The 23,497-nt window shown below is 39.3% G+C and overlaps 1 protein-coding gene across 3 annotated transcripts in view; it reads left to right on the plus strand.

The window, feature by feature from the left end:
• Positions 1–11,382, plus strand: part of LOC309693124 (netrin-G1-like) — a 67,850-nt gene extending 56,468 nt beyond the window's left edge. For 2 of the 3 annotated variants that reach the window (XM_082512112.1, XM_082512111.1), the window contains exons 5-7: positions 2,735–2,761; positions 3,951–3,995; positions 9,535–11,381. In XM_082512112.1, the coding sequence (XP_082368238.1) occupies positions 2,735–2,761; positions 3,951–3,995; positions 9,535–9,773 (311 nt within the window). In that variant the 3' untranslated portion in view covers positions 9,774–11,381. Of the gene's footprint in view, positions 1–2,734; positions 2,762–3,950; positions 3,996–9,534 lie in introns of all 3 variants that reach the window. The other variant, XM_082512113.1, reaches the window with a different exon arrangement.
• Positions 11,383–23,497: the final 12,115 nt, after the last annotated feature.

Consider the following 23,497-nt stretch of genomic DNA (forward strand, 5'->3'; position numbering starts at 1 on the left):
TGACAAACGTAAGGCATACTATAGCGAGCTTTAACAGAGAACTTTAATCTCTCTGTGTCTAATATTACTGCAGCCAGCAAGTCAAGGCACTGACACCAAAGGACACCTTGTCCATATCTCTGCATCTGACGGAATAGAAGTATTTTGTGCCCTGGGATGCGAACGCAATGGGATCACTGACTCAAATTCAATGTAACCTGTTAGTCTTAGTCTTGCATCACTGGTAACCTATTTTCTGTATTTCATTCATTTAGTATTCACAATTAAATAAGTGTCAATAGTCCTCCTACAGTAGTAACACTTTAACATTGAATTTATTATTGCTACCTCAACTCCATGACAAGTGTGAATTTGGTATCTCTGAGGCAGAAGGTGCTCTTTTGCATTATCCCCATTATAATCTTGGACTGGAGTTGAGTCACATTTATCAAATCCCATGCCTGAGGCAGGGGGCTCATTGCTTCAATAAATCTAATACAGCCACGCAGGGATATGGTGGTAGACGGCCAGGCAAGGCCAGATGGTGGAAGATCTAGCCCTCTGGTCCCCCATTCGCTCTGATTCAGCCTCCAGTCAGAAACACTCTCATAGCAGCCGTCTGCTGGGATTGACAGCAAGTTCTTTAGATGTTCAGTTTGATTGTCTCACTTGAATTCTCAGACATCGTGTTATGATTAGATTTGTACAGAGATATGGTATTGCTATCGATCCGCTGTGTTGGTAAATTTGTGCAGTAACACTAGTTTTCTTGCTCTTCTAAGGGAAATTTCTCATTGATGGATTAGATGATTATTCGTTCATTAGAATTTTTTTTATCAGTCTCCTGTTTGCATGTATGCACGCTAAGCTGTGTGCACGCACACGCATGACATACACGCTCACGCACCACACTCGATTGTGTGTGGGAGTCTGTTTGTGGGAACATTTGTGAACTCTAAGGAGATATTGCTGGATTTACCCCTACACCTCCTCTGTGTTATGAATCTCCTGGCAATGTGGTGCTCACTGCCAGATTGACAGGGTGTTATTAAAAAATCCAACACTTGGCCGCATCTGCACTGAACTGATGAAACCAAGGTCTACCCATATCAAAAGCAATATTAGCAGTTGTTTGGAAGTGGCATAAAATGCAATAATGTTGCACATGGTAGTGACATAACAATATTGGTCCCCCAGGTGTTGAACGAACACACTTTAGTCTTGAATGATTCTTATTTCTAAGCTTGGGTCCAATAATATGCCTTTACCTATTATGTGAAGCTCATTTTTCCCATGAGGATATTAAACATACAGCCCTTATATTACCACAAATATGTGGAACATGCGAAATGTAATTACGATTTAATAGCTTTCATCTGTCATCAAGTCTTCCTCTTTAATCTCGGAAGTCATTTATCTCACCGCTAGGAACAGGGCAGGGTCTATTACATATTCAAAACCACTGTACATGCAGATATATGGACATACGTGACCCTTCATCTAATAAATTTTAGCCCAAAATGGTGCACTGAGTTGCTAGGGGCCATAGCTGTCAGCAGCAGAAAGACTGAGAGTGATTCAAATCCATGATTTTCTGAAGTAAATAGCTCTGTGTGTGTGTGTGTGTGTGTGTGTGTGTGTGTGTGTGTGTGTGTGTGTGTGTGTGTGTGTGTGTGTGTGTGTGTGTGTAGGTGGTGGTGGTGGGGGAAAAGGGGTGTTGTCTGTAAGTTGCCTTCAGAGCAGAAGAGGAATCACTTCAAGAATTATGTTGACAGTTCACTTTGCAAAGAGCGTCAACTCATCTTGTGTTCCAAAGCAGGTTCAGAGGTTAAGGCAGGTTGGGTCTGAGAGTTTGATCAGACTGTAGAATGTGCTTTGGCTTCAAAGGGCAATATTGTTTGCCCTCCATTTCTCACATAAAGCTATGAGTGAGAAATTGCAACCTAAATGTGCTTTTTGCAAATTGGAGCTCAGAATCTCTGATTTTCCGTTTTTTTCAACAGTTGTTGTAACAGGTAATTTAGTGATGAATAGGCTGCAAACAATATTAAAACCCCCAGTGAAACATAATCACGTGACGCAAAGTGATAAAGCTTGTGAAAGGCATCCAAAATTGCACTAATCCTGGAGTCACATTTGCTTGGTGATAAATATCACACAAAGATGGTGAATCCACAGCCAGATCGAAACACACATGGATTGTCAGGTTGTCATTGTTTGCAAATGTGTGTTTTGTTTTAAGACAGTTGAAGGTAATTTTTTGTTGTTCTTCTTCCCCAGTGTGTTTAATGAGCTACATATTAGGAAGTTCCACGAACCTGACAATGAAAGACGATTACAGCAACTAGCATTTGTAGATGACGTTTGATGTGTTGATTCATTCATTCAAAGATGATATTGAAAAACGGTGAACATAAGCCAAAAGCAGATGAGAGAGAAAAACTCTGTTTATTGAAAACATGAATGAAACTGCTGATGACAAGACTTTTTCAATAGAGTTTTGATTCGGTTGACATTTTGTTGCCAGCAGGCCTGTTATTATCATCAGAAGAAGGCGGAGTGGTCAGGTTCTCTTTAGAGCAATACAGTAGCTGCTGCTAATCAGCGAATGCACTGGAGATCAATGTGATAAGTGCTGGTGTTTTGTTTTTTGTTTTTTCAAAGTAAACAGCACCATCAACAATATTTTCTCTCACGAGTAAAAAGAAATGAGTCGATGCGTTAATGATACATTATTTCCTTGCTCTTTCCGCAGGTATTCCCAGTAATCACGGACCAGTGCGTAAGTTGATCAGGCTTTTTTATTGGCATGCTGACTAATATTTTCCTCCCTCAGTCATGGCTAACTCTTGTTTGACTGATGATGTTGTGTGAGAAATTGTGCTGTACGTTGCCATTACCATTGATCAGCATGTTTTCCACAGTGGGGAAAAAAATCCATCCTACCAGGGCACTCATGTAGAATTGAATCCTAATACCCACGTCTATTGAGGGGGTGAAACGATGCATGGCGTGAGGTTGAGTTTCTCCAGTGTAGTTCTAATAATGATCACTGACATAAAAGTAAGAGTGTTTGAAAACTTTAGAGTTTATCCTACTAATAAAAATTTAACCTTTTAACATTCCTCTAATTTATTTCAAACCTTTTCCACATTCCAGCAGTTTTTCATATTTCATGCTGCCGGTTTTCATAGTTTGAAATGATTGTTTTGCCATATTAAATAAAAAACAATGTGCATTAATTCCCATATGGCACTAAATCAGTTACACTTCTTTAAATTAAGCTATCAAATTTCTGGGTTTTAATTATACCATAAGCCAGTCTGAATAATCTTTGAGGTTTAAAACAAATTCAGATCTTAAGATTTGCCATATTCATTACTTTAAGCTATGCATAAATTGGATTGGTGGTTAGAAATATTATGTATATTTGGTAGCTATTATGTGAAAACTTGCAAAATAATGGTAACAATTGATACATCTTGGTACTGGCGAGTTTATAAAATATGGTGGAAGTCCCGAGTGTCTGGCCAGTGTATCAGAATGATTTTTCCTTTCCAAACTAGAATATTTGTTCTAAGCGCACAGACAGATATTTGCCCTAAAGAAAGGAAAACCTTTTTTTTTTTTTTAAATGAAGGTGTGGTTCCAGCCATGCTTCCCTCTGCATGTTGATGCCTGAAGGTGTCTCCACATACTGGATAACAAAAGCAGCTACCATGCATACACATTGCTATCTTTGTACTGTGGAAAATTCATTTAAGCTGCATGCACACTATTCTACATTAAGCCATTTACTACTCCAAATGTATGGCAGGAATCTTCTGGAAAATTGGACATATCTTTGGCCTGATAAAGGTCATTATTGTAAAAACCAGCAACTATGCATGCTGTCCCTGTGCTTTAACTAAATAACAGCATGACTTATTTGACAGCCAGTGTAATACATAACCTTTCCCATTTTTACACAGATCGGGCAAATGCTTCATCTCTTGGTGTTGCAAATCGTAATCAAGGTAGGCTTATTGGCTTTGTAACTTCAGCATGACATTACCCATAGATAAAAAATTATCGACTGGTTATTGATTGACCGTTTGGAAAAAAACAAAAGTGTAATGTAGAATATGCAAATTCTTGTGTGCAGTAGGTTGTCTTCCCAAAGCCCCAATGCTTTCATCCTGCATGCAAACAAACACACGCTGGTCCTTACAAGGCAGACCTTTTGTTGTGAGAACACTGCAGGGAATGGACCACATGCCTCATGATCACCGAGTCCACAGCCTTCTAACCCCTTTGATCATGCCCTTTTTTTAATTACCCAGTATGTTCTCTAGGGGTGCACCCTTTCTGCCACGTTCTGAAAGGAAAAAAATGAAGAAGAAGAAAAAACAGGGAGAAAAAAGAGGAGAAGGAGAAGGAAGGAGAGAATAGGCTCCAGGGGGGGTTTATGTAGATTGATCTCCAGCTATCTCCAGATAATCCTCAAACCCAGATTTTCTGTGTAGTGTGTGTTAAGTCACATCTGCACCACTGCTCTCACAACCAGGAGAGAAAAAAATTAAAAGAAGACTTTGAGGATTTCCACAATTAAGATGGGGAGGGGGGTTCCCTCTTTTTTTTCTTTTTCTGGATTTGTAAAACTGTGTATGAGATTAAACAATAATCTAATCTTTCTGCCGTCAAAAAATAATTAAATGAAACTGGCCATTAAACAACAACTCCATCAAGAATTTTCTAAATCAAACGTGACATCTTTAAATGGATTATGTTACTCCACCAGTAGTTTGAAGCAGACAATGTTTTGAGTAATTATTTAGAAAATTATCTGTTAATTTTCTGTTGATTTGTGATATATAAAACTAAAACCTTAACCTGAACACCCGCTGATTTAATTGCTCTTAAGTGTAAATAGCATTTACAACAAACCAGTCTGGACTATAATAATGGGTATATAGTTGACCTAATACGCACTTCTGTTGTTTGCGAAGACCCAATAAAAAGCAAAACACACAAAAAAATCAACTAACAAACTACATTAGCAGAGGTTTCTCCCGTGTTTCTCGTGTGCTAAGCTAAACTGGTAGCATGTTAGCTGCATTGAAGTATAGCATATCAACATAAAAGTGATAGCCTTGTCCTCATCATACTGTCGGCCCAGAAGTAACTAAGCACATATACTAAAATTTTCTTAAATGCAACTTTCAGATCTTGCAGTTTTGAGTTGACAAGCAGTAACAACTGCAACATTCGAGTAAAAGGAAAATCATGCACTTTCTGTCTTCAGATCCTCACCACCTTCAAGTGCTACTGTACAACTGACAGTTTATATTGAACTTCAGAGCGCTGAGTTACTGACTAATGATGAAGCCTTCATGCTAATACGATAACTGGGGATATGGCTGAATGAAAGTTTCAGCTTTCACTGACATCATGGCAAAAGATATTGACTGAGTGTAATTGAAACAACAGTATTCTGTCTCCAGGCAGATAATAAGATCCTGTATCTGACAACTGTCTCCAGGTAAAGTCAATTACCTGTACGAATCCATAGTTATAGAGACATTTTAAAAAATATTAAATGCATAACTGTGAATGAATATATTTTAAACTTTAATTAAATACAGGGGCATTTTGTTTCTGCAGGGTAGTCTTTTTTAAAAATTGGATCTTAAACTTTATGACTCACTTTCAGTCATCATGAGCAAACCTCATTCATGTAATAAACCCGATTGGCTGGTACAGACAGATGTATGTAACAAGATTGGATGTTCAATAGAATACACCTCCACTACATGACATATCTAGATCTTTCATTAAAAGAGTGACACTAGCTACAGTGTGATCCAGCTTATCGATTTGTGCCTTTTAACTTATCGTGCTGTGATTTTCGGTATCTCAGACACTTCATCTGCGGAGTATGTGAGGACATCAAGAGTTCACAGAGATGAGAGGATAAAAGAACTGTCTGAGTGTGCTTTTGGACAAACAGACTACAATCTCCTTTTAAAAAACAGAAAAGAAGGATGAATAAGTCCAAAGTGTCACAACCACAATAGACTCAATGTATCCACAATAGTCTAATCCAGTTGTAGCACAATGCAATTGCTTTAAATTGTGCCACAATTGCAATTCCACAAACAGGGCTATTACAACAAACAACAATGGGAAACATAATTCAGGTGTTTGTCCTTCCTGTCACTTCTGTGCTGTTGCTTTGGTAAATGTTCTCCATGTTGCTTCGTGCAGCACCAAAACCCCAGAGTGGCTCTGTCATAACAGTTATATTGCTAAAATGTCACACATGTGACAGAGGTGTGAGGTGCACATATGTCTCCCGCAGAGTACGCCGGTCCTTGGGTACGACTGGAATTGCTGTGTCTTCACTTGCACAAGCCCAAGAGTGAATGATGTCACACAGGGTAAATTTGTAGACCCACTGCATTAAAAAAAGGGGGGGGGGGATTTTTAATGTCTTCTGGAGGGTGCTTTACAAAGGCTGAAAAATAGCCCTTTAATGTTTTCATTAATTCCTCCGAGCCAGACTGAAGACTACAAATTTTAAGCTAAGAGCTGGTGTGGCATACAGTGAGGAATCTCTACAGGGACGCTCCCTACAGTGTCCCACGGTGTCCTTTCAGATTCCATTATTCTTACATGGGAAAGGCTCATCTATGTAAATTGAAGATAGAAGGAGGACCAGCTCTGCCAAATTTCCCACATTATTACTGTGCTGCCAGCATCCGCTCCATTGCCTATTGACTAAGAGATGCATATGTGCCACTGGATGGGTTTGAAGCAGGAGGACAGTTTAACTTTCACTGCCAGTGCACTTATTTAATGTGTCACTTAAAAAAGTAAACTACATAACAATCTAGCTCAGGAAATTTAAACTACCCATAATAATGAATTTCTCATTCACATCTTCCGATTCAAAAGACACTTTTCTCTCATGGAAGATGGTGTGATACCTAGTGTTAGTAAACCACATCTAATAGCAGGTCTTGAATAAATATTCATGTCAGGAATTATTTTAGATTATATGATCTTGCTGCTTCAGATTGCAGGCCTGGAGAGACTGGGTGCATTTGTTGTCTTTATAGAATATTTCTTGATATAACTTGACAACTATTATCACCACAGGGGAGAACTGAGTAATAGATTTACTCTAATGTTTGTCCAATAGTTTAAAAAATATTGGGTATATACGAAGACTTCATGATAAAAGTATTAGTCACTTCAGCGATAGCAGAAGAGCTGAGAAAATAAATACGATTTATTCTTTAAAAAAAAAAAGTAAGTAATTTAACAAACGTTCCACACCCCAATTTTAAACCTAGGGAGCACTCTGGGTTGAGGGCTGGGGTGGATGTAAGCCAATCTGTTCTTCTTCTGTTGTCCACTCTGTACACGGTTATGTGAAATGTATTGCATCCAGGTAGTTTACTTTGTGGATGTTGTATTCTACCATGCTTGGTTTGCTGTCCTTTGTTACTATAATACAACCAACTGAGAAAGTTTTCATTTCACTTTAGATAACAAAAAAATAATAATTAATTTATAGCGTAAAGCATCTTTTGTCACGACAGCACAACAAAGACAGAACAGTCTTAAGCCTCTGCATAAGCAAACTAATTGGTTTTACAGATGCTTTTAGAGAGGTAATGGTCCTGAGGGTCTGCTGGAGGATACACAGATTATCCTTCGGCCACAGGCAACAATGTTAATGTGTTGACTAAACTACTGAGACTTGAAGTGTTTTCCAAAACACACTGAGCAGGTGTTTGCATTAGCTGTTAGAATTTTTATTTTTTTAACTGACTAGAAATCACTGATTGGGGAATTGCGAGAGGGCCATTAATGTTTGCGCCCACTCTGGACCCATAATTCATGAGTCCATTCCCACCACACCTGGTTAAAATATCTCCCCAGTCATATTTGTCCCTTCTTTGAGAGCAACAACTACAACATTGTTCCCACGTGGTGGTCCAGTCAGTCAGTTTCACACAACAGAAAGACACGATTAATGCATTGACATTTGATTGGCAACCTATTTAGTTATGAAATGGTTGTAATCTGAAAGTCCCACAACATTCAAGCCGTGTACAGAGACTGGATTTGCCATAGGCCCATTTTATTATTAATTAGTTTAGTTTGTTTATTGCATTTACATATATCTACATGTAAATTATATTCCTGTCTCATGTGTTACTTAGCTTATGTGTCATGCTTTGTCTTGCCCTGTCCTTGTCTTTATTTCAGAAAAAAACTTTTGCATACAGTAACAAACTTACTATTAAAATAAAGGGTTTGACTACCATATTTGCTTGTTTAGTGCCACTGTTATTGACGCTTTAAATAAAAGCACAGAAAGGCCATTAAACATAACAAGGCTAACACAAAACAAGTCTGGAGACTGTTCAAAGAAGATGTAGACATGTCAGGAAAAGCAGATCTACCAGAAGCATCATTTCCAACACTTCATCGCAAAGTTATTGAAAATCCTATATTAAAGATAAAACCCTGTGTCCACAGCTGGAATTTCCATTTAAAGTGCATAACAGCAGTGGTGTCTATGTGCAGTGGGTGGGAATATTATTAAGTTAAATGCAATACCAATGCCTTCTTAATCGGTTTTGGCATGAGCAATGATTATTTGTTGAGTTTATTCTGATGCATGAGCCACATTACTGAAAACCAAAAATGTGATTACTATTTATGCAAGGAGAGATATCCAATTACACTGAAATCTCTTGGCAAATATTACCTCTTCCAGGATTTCACCTCTGCAAGCAGAGAGGCTTCCTGGGATAATTGAGTTGTGAGTTTTTGTCTGGAAATGTGGATATTAACTTATGTAGTCCTAATCAGTCTACATCAAAACAAAGAAATGTTTGTTAGCCGGTAAAACTCCAGCCACTGATATTACATCCTTCTTCTGACAATGTTGTATTGCTTGCTGTAAGGTTAACTACAGAGAAGAAAATAACAGCTACTGGTGAAATACCTGGAAATGCTCATTTGCATATGAAAGGTTGTGGTGATGTGATGGAGCCAGGTATCCATCCCGTGTCTTCTCCTCTTTCTGTTCTTTTCACCTCAGCACAGAGGGGCTGTTTCACAATACTCTGGCATCCTTTGATTCTCAAATAATTAAATTCACCTCATCAGAGCCATGGTTTGCTTGCTCTTTTGTTTTGCCAGAATTATTTGCTATAAAGTCCCTTTGGCGCTACTAAAAATATCCATGAATCCATACAATGTCTGTGTTCCTTTGTTAAGTATTTTCAGAGGCTGTTGGCAGCATTATATTCTTTTAATATGTACCCTTGCTGTCGGTGTCCTCTTCCTTTTTTTGCACACTTTCTGAAGTCCTTGGCTTTACCCTCTCTAATGTGTCAGCTGTGCTCTAAGGACACAGAGCAGTACAGACAGGACAGGAAGAGGCAGCTTGTGCCCCATGAACCTGCCTGTTGATGTTCTCTGCCGCCCTATCACTGAGTGATCTATTAATCACGCTTTCCTGTCTCCCCTGCCCTTTCTGCTTTGTCTGTGCAGCTCGGGTGTGTGACAACGCGATGCTGCGCTGTCAGAACGGCGGCACGTGCCACCACCATCAACGCTGCCATTGCTCCCCCGGCTTCACGGGCATCCTGTGCGAGAGAACTCGCTGCCAGGGTCCAGGAGACTGCGATGACCAATTGTCTGGACAGGCCTCGCTCCATCATCGCCCCACAGGCCGCCACCACACTCTTACCCTTGTAGTGTTCCCGCTATTATTCGTTTCCCTTTGCTGAGGGACCTGAACCAAATCCTCAACCAAAACATGAAATGCTGAGAATGAACACTCAACCTTAAGGACATGAAGAACAAAGAATGTGTGGACAATGTGCTGAGCAGACAATATAAGCAACTCTTTTTTGTATATCCAAGGCCACAGTGGTGGATGGCAGTGTTATTAGCGCAAATGGCTGTGCACTGATGTGTTATACTGAATGATAGAAGGATTTATGAAAGGTCTGGTGAAATCACTGCTGTCTTATAACTTCCCAGAGGAAACGGTTGGAGCCTTTGCTTTGTGATCTTGTCATTGGCTTATACTTCAATAAAGGCAGACTGGATACTCCACTCAGATAAAGATACCCACATCCTGAGAGCAAACTGTATAAAACTAGACACATGATTTCTAAGTATCATCTGAAGTTTAAAAAAAAAAAAAGTGTATATATATATATATATATATATATATATATATATATATATATACATATATAATAGTGTGGACGGGACTAAAATCATGTTGCCTCACTGCCTCCTTCCTTACTTGCTACCATCTTCTCTCCTTTCCTCTTTTCCCTCACTTTCTCCTTCATGTGCTTTGGTGACCCTGGTGATTTTACTTTGCGGAAGGGCGTCTGTTGTTTTGCCAAAAGCTGCACATGCGTTTTCAATTCCCTAAAAGTACCAATCTAGTATGTTTTTTTTTTTTTTAAGAGGCTTTGTAGTCATGCTTGAACTCACCTGTATGGGGGGAAAAAAGGTGTAACATACTGTAACTGTATTTAATTTTGTATAAAACAGATATTTTCATGACTACGCAAAAAAAAAAGATGTATTACTTGTTTTCTATTGCTGGCGACCTGTCATATAGTAGATGTGGACTATGAGTGCGTAAGGAGTTTTGGTTGTATTATTTCTTTGCTTGTGTGGCACATGGTTCTCTTCATGGTTTGAGAACTGCTGTCAAAACTATGTTTACATTCCCACTTACACAATACACTTCCACCAAAGCGAAAAAGCGAAACATGTCTTTGTGTTGTTGTTGAACAATGGTAACATTATTAGAAACAACATATGTAGAGTTACGGGTTTATTGTTTCTAGATAGGTGCAAACCAATGACAATAGATGAATGTCATTATAAAGGATTTTAAACTCAACAGCAGTTGCTGATAATAATATCAGTTAACGCGTAACTCCCTGGTTCTTTGTCCATGGCTGGTTATTTTACTGTGTTGTGACACGCTCTTGTTGTGCTCATGAAACATGGGAGAATGAAAAGAAACTCAAGACAAAATCCCATCAATTTTATGTAAATTTAACAAGAAGATTCAAAGAAAAGGAGATTGCTCCGCTGTCACAGAGGTTGTTCAGCTCAAGTCTGTAATCAGATCTAATCCTTGAATCAAATGGGAAGAGGGGACGTTTTTCTGAGCTAGTGCGACTGAAAGCCTGCATCCTGCTGTGGCAGCCACCACAAAGCTACACGTTGAGGAAATGAGCTTTAATTCATGCAGGGTCAATGAATAGAAATTAAGATGCATCCCACTGGGTGACATATTGAGCACTGAGACCAATTTCATTTGAGAGATTAATTGTACTCCCAAAGGTTGTCATGAAACATCTAATTGTGCTAGAGTCTATTATAAGTGCCTCTCATTAAATTACTATCTATGATAAGAGTTGCAAATGCCTTTTTTGACAGACTCTTGCTTATAAAGCGTCCTTTGAGAACCAACACAGGGTATTTGAAAAAGGCTAATTCACTATATGTAATCACTAGAAAGGTATGGGTGTATTTTATTTAGCAAGGTTTAAAGTTTTGGAAGAGAAAAAACAAAATCTTTTGCTTAGAATTTCTGATGCAGAAAACACTAACAGACTTATCAGTTATTCAGAAAATGAGTCAGCAGCAGCAGGTTTGGTCTACACCCGACTGTATTAAAAAGGCTAAATCTATGTTATCTAGTTTAGGTGTGATGAGCTATTCTGTTTACTTACAAAAAGAATACAGTGGAAGACCAGATGTCCCAGTTTTCAAATAGGACTTGAATGCAGCTTACATTCGTGGATCTGTGTGAAAATCTGTCTCAAAACCCTATGTGGGCCTGCGACTCAGTGCCAAGCCCGTGCCAAGCTACATCAGCAGCAGCACAGAAGGGTATCAGCTGACCCATAAGGTGTCATCCCGATGGATCAGCAAAGAACAATCTCCAGGATCCTAGAGACTGTGATGACCAACTGTCTGCATAGGCCTCAGTCCATCATCACCCCGCAGGCCACCACCACCACACTCTTACGACTCCTTGTTTTGATCTCAATATTATATTATTTGTTTACCTTTGCTCAGAAATTTGAACCAAATCCTCAACCAAAACGTGAAATGCTGAGAATTAACACTCAGCCTTAAAGACATGAAGTACAAAAACACATGTGGACAATGTGCTCAGCAGACAATATAAGCAAGTGTTTTTGCTGGCAGTGTTATTAATGCGAAGAGCTGAGCGCTCTTGCTCTCCCCACGTATTATTTCCAGGTACAGTTAGATCTATATTGTGCATGACATGTAGCTTTAATGCAAGGGGTTTTACAAAAAAACATATTAAGTGTTTGGGAATTACAGCCATTTTCATACTTTCCCCATTTCAAAATTAATTGATAACTAACAGCTGGCTAACAACTGACTGACAATCACTTTCATGACCAGCTGAGGCCTGTTGATGAATAAAGCAGACATAATATCTGAAGCTGATTAAAAGGGTTGAATTTTACGTTAGGCATTGCTCTTTCAATTACGAGGCCCAACAGTGCCATGCTGCCAAACTACTGCAGATGGAAATTACAGAAGGGAAATTACTTTTTACTATAGTTGTCCCATCCTCTGTATGTTAATAATGACAATAGCCAATGTGACATCACCCACTGGTTAATGGAGACGAGTCATGAAGCACTGAGCTGAGCATTTTTATCTTGACAACACAAGTCAAGGAAACAAGGGATGCTGCACACCTTACCACTCCACCCTAAAAGCACACACGGCTATAGCCTATATAGGATTCCATGGGAGCAATAATGCATTATGTGAGCATCATGTTGTGTTCAACCAGACTTAAAACGAACAAATTAGACCACAGTCGTAATGATATCAAAAAGCTACGTCTAACTTTGAAATACAGTCATCTGACTGAGAGGTTCTAACTGAACATTACGCTAAGGATTGCAAGCTAACTATTTACCAGCAACAGCAATAATTGAGCTGCTTTTAAAGCCAAGGAAAATTTCATATTTTGAAAGTCTCTACTCAGAGTAGTGCATATACTGTGGTGTATTTGTCTAATGTCTGTAGGTGCCAGATTTCTGCCACAAATTTTGTCCGACTTGTAGTTTATAGACTACTTGCAGTTCTGTGATGGATTCATGAAGGTTCACACACTACCAAATATCCAGCTCTGAGTTTATTACAGTTTTCACTAAAAGGGCTGTAATAATAATAAAAAAGAAACATACAGGTGGACAGACAAAAAACGTAAAAGCCACGTTTTCTATCTTGTTTATTCAGGTATCCTATGTAGCAAGCAAGTGCGTAAGCGAAGCTGCTCAGCTATAATTAGGCCTGTGATTTATTATACTTGTTTTATCTTAAAAAACAACAGCTTTTTTATTTGAATGTCTAAAATCATTAGCTGGTGATGCAGACTTTTCCCTGGGACATACAGCTTTAGCTTCAATTATTTCACATTATATTGCAGGCATCAGATTAATGGAAACTTTCATCCTTTTTTTTTTTTAAATGACCTGATCTAAAGCAGAAAGAAGTGAGCCAGAAACAGCACTAGCTAATAAAATCTATTTGGTAAAAGGTGCTATTATAATTAGCTAGAAATGACTATCCATTTTTCATCCGGAATGACTAATACATTTAATGGTAAAGTTGGCTCCATTGTTATATTCACCATGTGAGAACAGAAGACTTCATATGTGTCTCTGCAGTAAGGGGATTGTGCTCAGCTCTTTAGGATGTGTGAGTAAATTGGCAAATAACTACACTGTTATCCTAAATACAGCAGCAACTTCATCTGTCCAGCATTATATCGCCTTCAGTGATTTAATACTTTGCTTCAAGGTTCCTGTCTCCGAACTGGCTTTGGAGAATGTGAAGTGGTCCACTTGAGGCTGTGGTTATAGTTCAAGGAAAAGAAGTTTTTAGAGCAGTGTGTGTGTAGAAAAGAAAATTACCTTTATGACATGTTAGTGCAATAAAACTAGTGCTTTATGACCCTTTCTCTTAGCTTTGGGCTGTATTTAGCTATTGCCACTAAAATGTTTTAAGGTTAAATCCAAGTCTCTTGCCCTTAAATACTGATGAATGACTGGATAGGGAGCATTGCTCCAACTCAAAAGCTGCTCCAACACTCTTGCAATGAGATTCACAAGGAAACAGTCTGCTTAGCACTGACATATTTTAATGGTAATATCAATATGTTTTTCTCACTAGTTTATCTGTCTTTGGAGAGAACAAAAATAAAGGTGGAAGGTAGATATTTTTATTCAAGAATTTTTACTAACTTATTGGTGGCAACAGTGGAAGTTGAATAACTGGGATGATTTTGTAAAGTATGATGATTTTTCGGTCACCAGAATTTAGACCACAGAGAGAAAGAAAGGTTTTTTTTCCTCCACTAGCTCTGCTCCCTACTGTTTTATGTCACAGCAACGCCTTGTCCTTTTTACTTTCACATCTAAGACTCAGGAGGGGGTATTAGGAGGACATTTTTAGACATGTACAGTCCTTGTGTTCTGCCACTGTCAGCACTGGTGGCACCAACAGAAGGTTACATAACGTAAGACAAGGGGTATTCAATATCGAGGAAAGAAGAGGCTCAGCAACATGACTGGAGCACTGATATTCAGCTCTAAAATACCCAGCAATAGAACTGGTGCTGTTCCACCAGAAATCTCCACTTTTCTGTCAATCGGCATTACAGATCGTATTAATGATCTGCACTTTGTTATCCATAAACCTATCAAATTTGTCTAAATATTTGAATATTGATAAACTCCATTCTGTTTGCAACATGAACTCGTCCTTGACCCTGTCGCTTAGCAAGCTTCAACTGCTGGTTCAGCTGTCGCTGTAACAAAAGAAAGGATGAGAGGATGTCTTGTTCATGCAGCACTAAAGCAACTTTATCCATTGCGGTGAAAGTTGTTTTATTTATTCACTTACTAACTTATCGTTTCATTTATTGAGTTACGCTTACTGACTTACTTACAATTGCGTTGTTCATAGTTTTATTTGTTTGTTTTGCAAATGCCATTTGAAAAGAAAAAAGTTAAAGCGACTCTTCTTTAGACACATCAAATTAAAGGCATTTTTTGTACATTATCTTAATAAACTTTAAACTTTAATCATTTTTAGGATAAACTTTTGATTTGAACTTAAGTACAGTAATATTAAGTGTCAAGTAGTCAGGTTTAACCATCAGTTAGTGAGCCTAGTAAATAAGGGACACCACATCTCTCATAACTGTCTTAAAATAATTCCTTCTGTAGTTCAGTAGCATAAAATTTTCATTGTGGACTCTTTAGAGGAACCAGTGAGCGGACAGTCTTGATCCTTTCAAGTAAATCTTTTCATTACAACAGTCCTGTTTAAAATGATTTTACTTCAAAATTGGGTTCGTCTAAATGCCACCATGAGGAATAAGACCATGTAATAAAAAATAATAATAATAAAAAGACGATGTAGGTGCAGAAAACCTCTGCAAGGAGATATCTGCTGTTTTAACACAGCTACTGTATTCACATATTAGCAGAGCACAAGTCAGGTGTTTTGAATAAAAAATAAGAGCATTTATTAAACAGATAAATGGCAGTAATGTTGTTTTGGTGCCAGAATTGAGCAGCGTAATTTAGCACTTTTAGATATTTACTTTTTGAGCCAGCATAAAGAGGTTTAACACCTTATGTGACAGCCTGAAAGAAGCATACTTGCAAACCTGCATCACCTGTGCGCTTATGTGTACACTGACTCACCAGCATCTATAGGACTTTCCACCCCCTCCATCCTGATCAATGTTTATCGACTTCATTTATGTGACACCACATCAGGAATGGCACTTATGGAGAGGTTGGAGCAGCATGCCATATGTGGCTTTATCAAACTGCTATTCACATTCCTGACATTGCAAGGACAGCTGGTGGGTGGTTTGCTGGCTTGGCACAGAGAGCCAGAGTACGCTGGAATCAATAGACAAAACAAAGAGGAAGTTAAGCTGCCCCTGCTGAAGAAACCTCGAAATACCCATTTACTCTGTTTTTAAATATGGAAGTCCTTTTACTCTTTAACTATTTTGTGGAACATGGGATTAATATTATTGTTCAAAATGTTTTGATATCAGTCCTTGTGTTGTTGGACACTTGTGCTATAATAGTTGTCTCACTAAGGGGAAATAATTACAAAATATTTCTTATTTGCTTGAAAAGCATAGACAGATTTAAGCAGAGCAGCGTCATGTTGTAGAGATTAAAAGAAACCTTACAGAAAATTTTGCTTAAATCAATCTGAAGTCCCCCCTCACTTCGATACAATCTTTGCTACAGATTGCAATCTTTTTCAGTGTCAAACATGATCACAGCACTTGTCTTCTACTGTTTTCTTCAGAGCCAGATCCAGCACTTCTGGCCTTCAGTGCCACACCTAAATTGCAAATCAGCCCCGTCTGGGATTGGCACCACGAGCACCCCAACACCCTGTCGAAGAAATTATTTATGTATCACACCAACACTGTCCATAAATAAAAGATACCTTTCACAGTCTGTTCCTGGGTTCCTGGAGCTCGGAAGAAATGGTTTATCCTCATTTTTTTGCATGCTGGTAAGAAAGTGTTTTTTTGTGTTGAACCTCTAGGTTGCATTACAAACACGTCTGACTGGAAAAATAAAAATAACGCACCTGGAGAATGTGTGAAAGATTGCCACCTGTTATTAAGTACAGTCTACACTCAGACTGTGATATATAAACTGAGCTGCAGTTACAGGCTACATGTATATTAAGAAAATCTGAGTTGTTTTCTGGGTATGGGAAAAATATTTTTCCAAATGAGAGATTCAAATGATTGAAACTTAAAATTGAAGTTGCATTGATCCTTTTAGTCCTAAATTGCAGCTGTAGCAGGCCGACTACCAAGTCAATCAGTCTCTGACTTCTCCAGTCCAAGTAACCCACTGTTCCAGTACCTCCCGATGCATTCATTGGAGTATTAGAATATAGTGAATATTAGAACGTGCTTAGACACATATAAAACTGATGATTGTGGGACCGGGTGAATGAGACTTCTACGAGAACACACTTTGAGTGCTCAACTGAGTAGAAAGAGGCTATTTAAGTACCAGTCAGTTTACCATTGTGGAAATACCTACATACTAAATACCTGAGAGATCCATCCAGCCCTTCAGCAGATCCATCGACTGTTCCCTGAAACCTGATTTCAGTGGAAAGGTGGCTGTCAAGAACCCAATCTTAAGAACAGAGACAGGGAGAAAAAAGGCTGAGGTGCTCCAAATTACACAAGAAATATACTTGTGAAGTGATGAATATATATTATGAGTTTATGCTATGAAGGATGTTCCTCCAGCAAAAAATAAAGCTGAAAATAATATAAAGTTTATTTTTCATGCACGAGTGTCTGCATTTGGGTCCACTTCCTGCCTGCCCCAGCCATACATGACACAAAAAAGACATGCAAGGTAACTTAATTAACTTTTTACTTTCATTTTCAACTAATTTTCCCAATTGTAAATTAGATTTAACAAAATAAGTATGTTACGATTAAGTTAAGCTCATTTTACACATCATCATTTTTTCATTACAGATCCCAAAGGTAAAATATATTTTTATGACCGACTAATAAGCAAAGGGCACAACAGCACAATTCCTCAATACATCTAAATCATTTAATTGCTGTAGAAAAAGAGCCCTAGAGAAAAATTAAAAATGAACTTTGGATAGAGTGTGGTATTAGTTATGCTAAAATAAGGAGATATAAATAACAGAGCGCTCACTGTGAAATATTTGAACCGATCACTGCCTGTATTTTAAAACTGACCACACAGCTGGCTACAATAAAACAAAAATATGTTTTAATAAATTACTGTAGAAAGGTTAAAGTTTATCACCTTTTTCACATCTGCCTGCAGCTTCCCATGCCTGCCTCTCAGCACCATTCGCACCGCTCTGCCTCATTTTTGCAGCTTTTACATTCTCAGCTCTACTTTTCAGGCTTGAAACCATCTGATTCTTCTGCTCTGCTCCAGATTTAAATCTTTATTTACTCGGATTGGTTCCCCTGGTTCTCCATGTGTCCACAATCCGCTACGCCACAGCTCAATATTCCATCCATGACCCTCAGTGAGCTAGGTGCTATGTTGATGATAATGGATGGCTAATGTGGGTGATTGCTAATAAACAGCTAACATTACCTTGTGCACAGACCAAGTTAACATTTTATTTAGTTAATACTTGATATTGCTGAAACAGGAGCTTTACTGACCTTTGAAATTCCTCCTAAAGTGATATGAAACTACTTAACTACTAATTACAATATTCATTTGCAACAGCATCTTAATTCAATTTTAATGTTTAGTATGGATTGATGTTTTTTTACAACTCTATTTCATTGTATATGTGCATGTTTCAATAAATCAGTGCACCTATTTTCATTTTTCTAGCAACATGTAAAAAAGTGAGCTGTGACTCAAGACTGCTACATATCACTTTTTTCACACAGTTGCATAATGTGAATACACTGACTGCTGGAATGTTTTGCTTTTGGCAGGAATTAGCTACCTTCTTTATCATTTCCCTCCAATTAAAGCATATTTGGACCTTATTAATCTGTTCTTTACACCTGTAATTCATGTTCTGCAGCAGACATTTTTCACAGCCATAATCTTGACATGAAATAGTAGCATCCTCTTTTGTCACATCAACCATCTGCATTTCCTCCTTCACTAGATCCATGAATCTCTCTGTGGTCTTTCCCTTGTCCTCCTCCCTGGCAGCTCCTTCTCCAACATACTTTGTCTAATATATTCACTATCCTTCCTTTGCACGTGTCCAAGCCACAACAGCCTCACCTCTAACTTTGTGTCTTTTACCCCCCTCTGATATACTCATTTTTAAACTTCCATCCTGCTCAATCTCAATTAAAATGATGAGATCTTCAACTCTGCCACTTCCACGTCAGCACCATGTCTTTTTGTCCGTGCCATCATCTCCAAACCATACATTATAGTGGATCTCACTACCATCTTGTAAATCTTCCCTTTCACTCTTGCTTGGTGTCCTTCTGTAACAAATCACCCCTGACACTCCTCTCCACCCACTTCACCCTGCCTGCACTCTCTTTTTCCTCTCTCTCGTGCAGTGTCCTTTGCTTTAGATAGCTGACCCAAGTTATTTAAACTCATCTACCCGCACTATCTCTACTCCTTAGACATTCACAATTCAAACACATGTATTCTGCTGTGCTTCTACACACCTCCACTTCTCTCCAGAGCATACCTTCGTCTCTCCAGGCTCTCTTCCACCGGCTCGCTACTCTCACTACAGATCACAATATTATCTGCAAACATCACAGTCCACAGAGACTCCTGCCTGTCCTCATCTGTCAGCCTCATACATCACCATTGCCACACTTACATACTTCTCTGATCCAGCCACAAGGGGGTCACATGCCGGTGTACATCTAGTGCCGGTCCAAGCCTGGATAAACAGGGAGGATTGTGAAAAGCCAGAATACTTTTTCCTCTGTTTCTGTCTACTGCCCTCACACAGACTTAACGTTATTTTATTAAGCATTTATTCGTGATTTATTACAAAGCAGTATTGACTTTGGCAATTAGTGAATCAAAGGATTGCTATTACATGTATTAAAAGAAAGCTGGAGGTAGTGGCACAAATAATGGGGTCAAACAAGCAGAAGAATATAAACAGAGAATGACAAAAACAGAGTGACAAAGACCGAAGTAACATGAAGATAGACAGCTTACAAGGGGGACAAAAAAACAAAAAAGGGAATCAAGTGGGAAGAAATAATAGCGGGAAGACAGAAACCTTCATCACAAAAGGCTGCCATGAAACAATGGTTCCCTGATGGAGGAGGCAGCTGTAAACATGAACACCCCCATTTGGCAGACCTGAAGGAAAGGGTTGGAGGAGAAGAGGTAGACATGAAGGGGGGTGGGGGATGAGCAGGTGGGGTTAGAGACAGACAGACCCTGCCAAAGCAAGCCCCCATGACAAGCACCACCACCTCGTTAAACCTGTCCCCGGGAGTCACAGGCAGATGCTCTGCTTTTCCTATGATAATGACCGACCTGCTAAGCAGCTACCAGCGTCACGCTCCTGTGAACAACTATTGACCTCAAAGCTGTCACTCGCTTTCACGCCACTGCTGCTTCCAACTCGCCACACTCAGAAGGGGCTTGTTGCATCATTCGTTTTAATGCAGGCCTGGACATTTTAATACTGCCTGTTATCAAACGTTGTATTAAATCTCTTCCTGCCGATGGGGTCCTCAGAGGTTTTGTGCACTGCATGTGGACATCAGATACAGCGGCTACAGATTCGTGATCGTCAATTATGTCTTAAGAGCTTTGAAAACATGCTCCCCAACCTGTGCAAATTGACATTAAGGATATGAAAGCATTACCCATTAATACACATTTATTCACCATTTTACATTTAGAAGACCCACCGCTGTCAAGCATCAAAGCGCAGTCAGCACATGGAGCCCATGAGTCAAGAGGAAGTAACTGGGGTGAGGGAGACACGGAGAGAGAGACAGACAGAGAGCAGCGGTTCTCTGAGGATTAGCTCATTTAGACTGCTTTGATCTGTGAGATCTTAATTGCTGGGTAGCACTGATAGAGTCCTCATGGAGACTTAGCAACACCATACAGGCGAGCAGGGAGGAGGGTGGCTGTGTTCTTACCTTCTCTTCTTCTCTTGTTTTACTGATTAACTCGTCTCAGTTCGACAGACCATTCAGCAATGGTGGCCTATGGCATACTTAGCAATCACTGCATGTGACTACAGCAAAAAGAATTAATGAGCATTTTCAACTTTGTCACTGATACTCACTAAGTTTTCTGTACAATTTCTTCTTTCCTCGATACCTTTCCTCATAATGACATTTTTGAAGCGTTAAAGTCAACCGCTCATACTTCTTCTATTCTCTTGTAGGCACAGAATTGATCATTTCCCTAGGGTTTTCAAATAGGTCATGTGACTCAGAGCCTTTCTCCTAGTGGGCCAAGTAACTAAGGACTTCCAAAAAACAAAAGCACTGTGGTCAGATTGAGTTATTTTCTAGCATATAAATTAATGAATTAAGCAAAACTACCGTTCATGTTTGCTCATGTTTCTAAATGAACAATCAATACAGTTTTTTGTTTTTTCTTATGAGGGCAACTTCCCCATAAAATCCCAGTAAGAGCACTAAAAAGAAGAATAACACATTATTTTCAGATTTTAATCAGAATGTTTTGCATGTATGAGGTGGAGCTGCCATCAGATCATATATGTCATGTTATAACAATTCAATTCATCCACCCATTTTCTTCCGCTTTTCCAATTCAGGGTCGTGGGAGGTTGCTGGAGCCTGTTCCAGCTGCTATGGGGTGAAGGGCTAACACAGGGAGAGATTCACTCTCACATTCATATCTACAGCCAGTTTAGAACTGGCAGTTAACTGAACCCATTGCATGTCTTTGGACCGAAGCCAGAGTACACAGAGTGAACTCACACAAGCTCTACATACAAAGGCCGCAGCTGTACGACCCCAGCCGGCAGATTTAAACCCTTCTTGCTATGACGCAACAGCGCTAACCACTGTGCCATCATGCTGCACCCCTACCCATCCATTTCTGTTCACTTATCCAATTCAGGGTCAGGTTTGGGTTTTCTCATAAGATCTGATAACTTTTTCAATCATTCCCTTTTTTCTTGTGAGACATTTTATATGCACCTTCCCTCAGTGAAGAAAAACATTAGCTGCAGTTTTAGTTTGTAAGAGGTTTCATGGTCAGAAGTCATCAGTTGAATGTAAATCATACTGTTAAACTCTCTCAGAGAGCCGAGCCCCTTTGAGGGGACGTGAGAGCTCACTGTATTTGCAGTTTCAGCTTTTGCTAAACTCCCTTTTAGCCCCATATAGAGATCCAGAGGGACTGACAGGTGAAGACTGGGGTTAAGAAGATCATCCCAACAGATGAAGATGATGCAGGGCCTCCTTTGCTTTCTCTTTCTGCCTTTGTCCCTCTCTCATATCCATACACACTATCGTGTTTCTACCTGTTCTTTATCTCACCATACTCCATGCAGCTTTGTACATCCATTTCTCTCTCTCTCTCTCTGGCTGGTGTCCAACTTCTCTGTTGTCGCCTTTCATCTCCTTGGCTAAGACAAGAACAGACAGATTAAGGAGAGGAAGAGTATTAGGGGAGCCATTTTTTCTACCTCTTTCGTGATGGGAGGGTTACTGTTAGCTGAGCAGCACCCTCCCTCTGCTGGGTTTGGTCATTAGAGTGGCTTCAGAGCAGTGGGGGGGAAAGAAAGCCTGAGGGAGTGTTTACATTACAAGAATACTGATACTGTGAGGCTCCAGTGTGTAAATCAATCCATTGTTATATTTGATAGAGAATTTCATCTATGGTAATATATGATCAGACTGTATAAAACAGCAGGAAATGCACATTCAGTAATTAAGAGAACTAGCTTACTGCATCACGGCATTAAAATAAACCGAAACCAGTAAAATGAACACACCTATAGATAAAAGAGCAGCATCTCACTAGATGCAGGGTCATCAGGATCACAAGGGATTAACTGGAGCATTTGCTTAATTTGTTTGCTTAAAATACATAAATTTAGCTAAATGTAGCAAATTCTGACTTTTGAAGTCAGTGAATACAAGGTGGAAACAATAATGTGAACCATGTCATCTCTGTACCAGCAGTCCCTCGAGACTGCCTGATGTGGCCATCTGCACATCAATAAAGACCTTTCCGTTGATGTTGTGAAACTGTTTCTTTTAGATGGTATTTTGATGCAGTTGTTACCATCTCTTACTAACATGACACATAAGAGCTGCGAAGTATAGTAGTGTGTAGTGTCTACAGCTTAGACACAAGTTCAGCAGTGAAATGCTATTATAGGCACCCCTGTTTTTGGTAATGCTAACAAAGACTTTCTTATTTCATTTATTTAGGTTTTGGTTTTCCATCATTATTTACTCAGTAGGACATTTTTCTGTAATGCTGACCTATCAGCCCCACAGTCCTATGACTGTTTTCTCTATAATAATTAATCTATAATCCACCTCCTATGCAATTATTCTAATGCCCACTTTGGGGTGGTAAATGGACTAAATGGTAAATGGACTAGTTCTTATATAGCGCTTTTCCACTCTTCTGAGCACTCAAAGCGCTTTACACAACTTGTGCATTCACCCATTCACACCCATTCGCACAAGCACAACTGACATTCACACACATTCATACTCCGATGGATGCATCGGAGAGCAATTTCGGGTTAGTATCTTGCCCAAGGATATTTGGCATGCAGACTAGGGGAAGCCGGGAATCGAACCACCAACCTTCCGATCAGTAGATGACCTGCTCTACCACCTGAGCTACAGCCTGCAGAAGCCCATCAATCCTGGCAGACTCCCATGTTT

Source organism: Aulonocara stuartgranti (genome assembly GCF_965226115.1).
Source record: "Aulonocara stuartgranti genome assembly, chromosome: 18".
Taxonomy (NCBI): Eukaryota; Metazoa; Chordata; class Actinopteri; order Cichliformes; family Cichlidae; genus Aulonocara; species Aulonocara stuartgranti.